This window comes from Nelumbo lutea, chromosome 4, assembly GCF_056320005.1.
Source record: "Nelumbo lutea isolate HS-2025 chromosome 4, American lotus-T2T, whole genome shotgun sequence".
NCBI lineage: Eukaryota > Viridiplantae > Streptophyta > Magnoliopsida > Proteales > Nelumbonaceae > Nelumbo > Nelumbo lutea.
This window is the reverse complement of record NC_142687.1, coordinates 6,952,248-6,960,042: the sequence shown is the minus strand read 5'-3', so window position 1 is coordinate 6,960,042 and position 7,795 is coordinate 6,952,248. Positions and strand designations below refer to the sequence as shown.

The 7,795-nt window shown below is 34.5% G+C and overlaps 1 protein-coding gene across 3 annotated transcripts in view; it reads right to left on the bottom strand.

Annotated features, from left to right (window-relative positions):
* Nucleotides 1-1,133: 1,133 nt before the first annotated feature.
* LOC148853645 (Galactose oxidase/kelch repeat superfamily protein) overlaps nt 1,134-7,795 on the bottom strand; it is a 33,743-nt gene continuing 27,081 nt past the window's right edge. The window contains exons 16-20 of one of the 3 annotated variants that reach the window (XR_016113129.1): nt 7,157-7,282; nt 6,588-6,740; nt 5,772-6,496; nt 1,901-1,969; nt 1,134-1,762 (exon numbers count right to left, since the gene is read on the bottom strand). Coding sequence is in view for 1 of the 3 variants with exons in the window: in XM_088985504.1 (XP_088841630.1) it covers nt 1,655-1,762; nt 1,901-1,969; nt 5,772-5,858; nt 6,588-6,740; nt 7,157-7,282 (543 nt within the window). In the remaining 2 variants the exon portion in view is untranslated. The remainder of the gene's footprint in view (nt 1,763-1,900; nt 1,970-5,771; nt 6,497-6,587; nt 6,741-7,156; nt 7,283-7,795) is intronic. The other 2 variants (XM_088985504.1, XR_016113128.1) reach the window with 2 other exon arrangements.

The window sequence follows — 7,795 nt, the reverse complement described above, 5'->3', positions numbered from 1 at the left end:
CCTTATATTGTTATTTCTCTCTCGTTTGCAGTTGCTGTACGTTTTTCGAGTTTACTACACGTGAATTGCACGTGATTGAGGACTGACAAATTTAATAGACCGAACAGCATTAGTACCACCTGTTTTGTGCTAAGAATGTAAGCATCCAAACCGGGATCAAAATATTCTGGGGCCCCCATGCTTGTAATTTATTCCATCCTTCAATCCTTCATCCATCCAAGCCATTTGGGAGGACAGGACTCTCTCATGAAAGGCTTCTGGTTTTGCAAGGTGGGCCTGGCACAAAATAGCCGAGAATTTAATGTTTGGTGAAAACTGAAAAATCTAGAAAACCCAAATGTATTTTCATTGAGCCAAGAAATTGCCTTTCTGATGAAGCTGATTTTAGTAGCTTCCTCAAAGCCTCTCAATAAAAGAAGTTCAATCAAAGCTGAAGCGAGGCTTTACACTTTACAGGCTGCAATCCGAACTGTAAAGTGTAAATTCCTCTGTTCAAAATAACTTAAACGAACGAACAAAAAAAATAAAACTAAAATTCTGCAATTGCATCTATCTACTTGCGTTGCTTGTCGATTCGCCCACTCCATTCATTCCAGCCTCCACAGCTTGACCCGTTGCGCAGCAACTGGATGGGCAAGTACCACCCAACAGGCATCGTGTGATCAACTAAGGCTATGTTTGGATTGCTAAAGAGAGAGAGAGAGAGAGAGAGAGAGAGAGAGAGAGAGCAGGAAAAAAAAAGAAAGTTGAGGAAAATTTCTTGGGAAATTTCACAAAAATCCCCAACTTTTTTGCTTCTGTTATTTTCTATCAAATCAAACACAGCTTTAGGAAATAAAAAACTAAGTAAAAGAAAATGATATAATGACTAATCTTAATTTTTCCCCACAATTATCAATTAGAATTGTTGCACCCTACCAAATAACACAACTAATTTATAAATAATAATCCAACAATTCAAATGCTTTTTTTGAGACGTTACCATCCATGGCTTATCATCTAGAAGGTTCCCAACCTCCAAACAATCAATTAACTACCAGTTAATGGACTAATCAGACCTGAATAACATACAATAATTTGGTGAAGGGAGGATTCCGTACTCAAAATTCAATCCTACTCAGGAGTGGTCAGTGTGCCTCAAACACCTTCTCTGCTATCTGTTTTTCATTTGGCAAAATAATAATAATAATAATAACACATTATTATTGTCTGCTATATACCATACCAGCAACCCTTCAAACGCAGCTCAGCAGTCCGTATGGCGTTGTTCTGTTAAATACAAGCTCAAAGTTTACAGTGAACATACTGCTTTAAGGTTTTGACTAATGAAAAGCTCTGCAAAAAATATTTGTTTTGTCTAGCCATCTAACTCCACAGGGCCAATTCCTGCACCTCATGTGTTGCTAGTGGTTTGATCCTGATACATATTCGTTTTTCATTTAATGCAGCTCTGACTTGCATTGCCTAATAGAAAAATATTGCAATGGATGAAGGTCATGATCAGATATATTGCCAGCCATGATACTCCATGCAACAGACAGTTCATATGATGCCACTTTCTCCTGGAGCCTATGGGAGAAGAATAATGGAAAAGTCCCCAATACAATCCCCAACTGTGCAGAACAAGGCTGTGTAAGAGTCCATTCCTTAGGAGCTACCTTTGTCCAGTTTGATGCTTGTTTTTCTTGTTGCTTCTCTTTCTGGAACTCGTCTCCCCTGCTTCTTCTTCTTCAGCCTTCTGTTCTGCCTCTAATATGGACAACTGCAGTTTTGTATATATAAAGAATAATAGCACATTATCAGCCCGAGGGTGGAGGAGGTAAGGAATGAATTCCATTAACATACATGGCATTTCGGCAGAAGCCTTCAGTGCCATTACAAGATTTAAGTGGAGGATCACCTCATCAAGGATCGGTTTGAGCTCCCTGTATCGAGCTTCAGCAAGATCAAATCCATCTTTACGAAGCTCCTAAAATTTCCAACATAATCAAAATCAGTGCCATGGTGTGTGCACAGAAAACAGTTGTTAAAAAGATCCTTTTTTTATGAGAAAGAGTTGCAAAGGTCAAATCCATATGCTGTAACATCTACAATTATCATCTTTTCCTATATACTTAAAACATGATGCCAATGGAAAAGCAAATATTCGATGGCCTTTTCCAGGATGCTTTCCTTGTTCACTTTCGAACAGCAAGGATGTGATTAAATTCTGTTGTATAGTAACAAAATTTGGGAGTTGGTACATGCATCCTTGCTCAATATTAATCCTGCCAAAATACATAGTGTTTTGCACCATAAACACAGATTGCACAAAAAAAGAACTTACATGTCTAAATTCACATCAACCCAGTGGCTTATATTCTTACCAAAACATTGACAAATAACAGATGCTCTTCCACTGATACTTTCATTGTTTATGGTTATAGAGCATAATTTGTTAATAGAATTGTTAGTACATCAATTGAACACTTTTACATATCTAGATGGTCCCAGCTGCTCTACTGATTCGTTTTATAGGTCATATCATTTATCCACAGCTGGAGAAACAATTGAACAATTGTTGGGGAATTAAACTTATGAACCACACTACGAAACTTTGGAAAGAACAATTGAACAAAGATTACAACTTGAAACAAGCGTATTAGATAACTAATTTGGCTTTATAACAGGGAAATCAACCATGGAAGTCATATTTCTTTTGAGAAGATTCTTAGAAAACTTTAGAGAGAAGAAGAAAGATCTTCATATGTTGCCTATTGATCTAAAAAAGGCATATGATAGAGAACCTAGAGAGATAATATGGTGGGTCTTAGAAAAGAAAGGTTCAAAATAGATAATATAGACCTAATTAAGGATATGTATGAGGGGGCAATAACCAATGTCAAAACAACAGAGAGAGAATTCAGATTTTATAGTTTCTATGGGTCTTCACCAAGGTTCAGCGCTTAACCCTTGTCTTTTAGCACTGATCATAGATGAATTGACCAAACATATTCAAGAGAAAGTTCTATGGTGCATGTTTGCAGATGACATTGTTTTAATTGATGGAACTAATTAAGGATTAAATGCAAAAAGTAACCTTATGGATAAATGCCTTAGAAACAGGAGGCTTTAAAATAAGTTGGACTAAAGCAGAATATATGACATGTAAATTTAGTAATAATAGGAGTTTGAATCAAGATAAAGGCTTAAAATGTCAATGTCGATGGAAATGTCACTTACCAAAGTAAAGGACATATGTCGGAAATGTCGAGGGTAAATATTGTAAAAATTAGAGACATTGTGGAAATATTATGAAATATGTGGAAATATGCAAAGATATTTTGTAAAATGATAAAAGAAGCATGAATACATATTTCTAGACTATTATCTTATTATGAAATATGTGGAAATGCATTTTGATGTTTTTACAAGGTTATCTGATATTTTCTTTTCTTATTTTTAATTCTGATTTATTATAAATTCTAATATATTTATTTCACACTAGTAAATAGAAATACATTTATTCTGGTTTTTTTAAATATTAAAGTTATAATACATTATGTTTTATTATAAATTTAATAAACTGATTCTCCCTTTTGTAGTATTAAGATTATGATAAATTCTGATTTCTTATAAAACTTAATGAATTTATTATGATTTTTAGTACTAAATTTATAATAAATTATGATTTAGTATAAATTTTGTTAAATTTATTCTGATTTTTTATATTAAATGTAGAATATGATTTATTATAAAATTTAATAAATATTTTAAAGCATACTAACTGTTAATATTTTATTACTTGAAAAATGTTTTATGTTTTATATTATAAAGTAATTAATTTATTCTTTTGTTTTTATATTTTGTTAATTCTTTTTTATAAATATTTTGTTTGAAATATTAAATAGAAATTATTAATGTACATTAGTCGACATCTTGTCGAAATTAGTTGACATCCTGTCGACATAATAGGAAAAACTGCATTTTTTTTGTTATTTCAACCGATTTGGTCGACATTTCCGAAATATAGGAAATGTCAACCGAAATATGTAATTTTTATATTACCATCCATTTTCATGTTGGTGATCCTCGACATCGACATATGTCGGGCAACATTTGAAACCATGACCAAGATACACTTAGGATTGGAGACCAAGAGATAACTCAATGTGACCATTTCTGGTGCCTTAGTTCAGTAATTCATAACAACAGAGAGAGAGAGGAGAATGTCACCCAAAGAATTAGAGCAAGATGGGCAAAATGGAGGGGTGCATCTGGGCTTTTATGTGATAAGTGAATACCACTTAGGTTAAAAGGAAAGTTCTACAAAACAGTTGTAAGGCCAGCTATGTTGTATGGAGCAAAGAGTTGGGCAGTCAAGAAACATGTCTAGAAGATGAATGTGGTAGAAATGCAAATGCTAAGATGGATGAGTGGAAAAAACTAGAAAATATAGGATTAGAAATGAAGTTATTTGTAGGAACCTAGGAGTAGCTCCAATAGGTGATAAGATGCATAGAAGAGCACCAACTACACCAATTAGAAGCAATGTTTTAAAACGCGGAGGCGTGACGCGAGGCATTCCACTACCTAGAGGCATGAGGTGTAGTTCATAATGCAAGAGGCGTAAGCCTCCTTAAGAGGAGGGGGGGTTAGGAGGAGGATGAAGAGTAAAGGGGGATCTCATTTTTTTCTTTCCCCTTATCTTTTCTTCCCTTCCCTTTCCTTTTCTTTTCTTTCCTTTTTTCTTTTTTTCTTCTCTTTCTTTTTCTTCCCTTCCCTTTCCTTTTGTTACATATTGAAGGGGCTAAAAGAGCTCAGGGTAGACCAAAAAGGCCATGGGTAGAAGTAGTAGGAAATGATGCTTTAAATAGAATGGATTGGCAAAACAAGATTCATGTAGACCCCATATTGTTGTGAGAAGGCATGGATGATTTATTCACAACAGACAAAATAATATGGTATTATGTCAAAACCAACCTATCCAAAGTTAATGAAGTCATCTATCTCAAGTCATTATCTTTTACTCATTTGTTCTTTCAAGCCTATTTAATGAAATGGAAAACAAAGTACCAAACATAACAAGTCATGGAAACCTTCTTCCACGCCCCCCCCCAAACCCCAGATTCTCTTCTAAGTTAATTGTTTAATAGTTATAATGCTTTTTGATTTCATACATGATAGGTTAAAAGCATTTCTTATATATGTCTCTACTTAAAAAAGAGTTTCCGTTGGTAATGTTTTGAAATAAAAAATATTTAAAAGCCGAAGAATCACAAACAATGATTAGTGAAGATTTTACAAGAATTTCTATTAAAGCATTTCATTTGCTTCTCTTCCACAAAAGCTCCACTTTCCCAAAAAAGATCCTAATTTTTTTACCTATTTCTTCTGATGATTGACTGAAGCTCTGATCAAAAACATAGACCTTGATCCTATTTCCTGTTCAACAAGTATAACAGCTCCATTGTTCTAATGAAGAGAGCCTATGATAAGCTTTTTGGGAAATTTTCAAAGGAACAATTTCAATGAAACTTTTCCATTTCTTATTTTTACTATGTATTCCCCCCATCCGTAGAATACATTGACTGTACAGAAATGGCCATAATAGAATTTCTGCTATTAGTAATGGTACAAGTAATTAAATAAAATAATCATCTTAATTATCATGTTTATAACTTGATAATGAAAACAATAAATCACTTAATAACTTTATGAATTACAGTACTGAAAATATGAATGAGAAATAAGACAGTGCATTGGAAATATTTCCAAAAGGGAGAACTGACCTTTCCAGTGTGCTGAGTGTGCTCATGTGCAGCCATTTGCCAGTACAAATTTGTTCGTTTATAGAAATCCCTCAAAGATTCTCCAGGCTTGACAAATGTTTCATATAAACAATTAATAGATGAGGTAAATGGGTGAAAATACAATAAGAAATATAGTTCCAAAGCTACATTTACGCAGAATTCGCAAAATGAAGCTAAACAAAAGGAGAAGGATGGGTCCTTTAAACCTTATTTTGTATTTCTTACCATTCTAAATGCCTTCTTTTGACATTCCATAAAACAAAGGCTTCAAAACCACCAATGAATTAATAAGACAGTATATGAAATGTCTTATTTGGCATGGCTATGCATGATTGGGTTTATATATCTAAAAGAATGCAGTTGCTAACAAGTAACATAAGTACATTTCAGAGTTGTGACATAAGAAATATAGGCCTCGTTTGGCATGTCTTTCCGCGCAGGCGGTCAGCTTTTTAGAAGCCCGGCAGCTCGCTTTTTGGTCTTTCTTGGTTGGGGGAAGATCTTTCCGCCAAAAGACCACGCCCCAAAAAGACACGAGAAGCTTGACTTGAGCTTATTTCGGGAAGCTAGAAATGGAACTTCTCGCCTTTTTTCATCTCATCTTCGCACGAAAAGACACGCCTCCAACCAAACGATCTTTGGGCTGCCAAGATTGTTATGCAAAAGCTCACTACGTCTTTTGGCTGTCAGATCTTCCGGAAGATCTTTCAAAAAAGATTTGCCAAACAGCACCATAATAAGGCAATTATACACCCAACCAAACACAATTTCCTACAAAGTGGTAAAGAGGAATACCATGGGAGTTCTCTGTGAATCAGAAAGGCCAAGACTAGCCCTGATCTGCTCTATCCTTCCCCGTTTCTCCTTCCTACGCAGATTCTTTTTCTCACCCTTCAAAATAGCAACTGCATCTCCCATTTCAAGTGATTTTGCATCATCTTTTCCAGTCTTTTCAAGCATGACAGGAAAAAAGAACAAAAATAAATAAATTGAGAACTGACACATTAAAGATAAAACTCACTTCAAATAACTAAAATAGATAAACCATGCAGAAATATCTCTAAGTTCGCCTGATGGCGTAATCTTAAAGACTATGCTTATATGACCAAAGAATAAAGTGTAAAAAAAAAAAATTCAAGTCCTAGAGGTGCATCAGAGAAACTGTTGGTGCAAGATTCAAGAAAAGTAAAGGAATAGAAAAAGAGAACAAAAAAATAGCTAAGTCGGCCCCTTTAATCGTTCTTGTATTTAACCCCACATGCAGGAAAGATTTACTCATAATAAGCATAATAAACATGGAACCTATCTAACATACGCACAGTGCAAAGAGAATCATAAATGTGTATTGGAAGTAAGGGAGGTACCTCCTCTTCATCATCACCATCATCTGTCTCATCACTGTTGCTTCCACAATCACTTTCTTCATCTTCACTTTCATCCTCATCTTCATCTTCATCTTCTGAAAGTTCTAACCACTCAGATTCAGATGCCTGAAACAATAAACAATAAAATCACAAAAATCACCATAAATACCACTACCCTCACTAGGTCAGTTTAACAGCAGCCTGCATTTGTGGCAATGACAGAAAGAGGTAAGTTAAAATGGAAATAATAGATTTACACATGTAGCTCAACTTGTAACCCCTACTTACAAAACCAGATTCATAGCAATAATATTAAATATAAGCTCCAAAAACCAAGATACGAAGGTTGAATGAAAAGACAACACTAAAAATTTAAAAGCATATCTATAAAATATACCTTTTTTATCAATAACCAGCCCTTCTATTAATTAATTAAAGGGGGAAAGTACCCGATACAACCCTTAATTTGAGAGAAAAAAGTTTTTATCCCCAATTTCTAGCCATTTATCAATACAATGTTATAAGATTTCCCAAAAAGATTGGTCTCTCCCAGTCTCCCTACCCTTTGTTTTGCAAGTGAACCAGCGCATGCTATTTGCATCTCTTTGAAGCCACTGCACCATCCTTTAAAGCAATTCT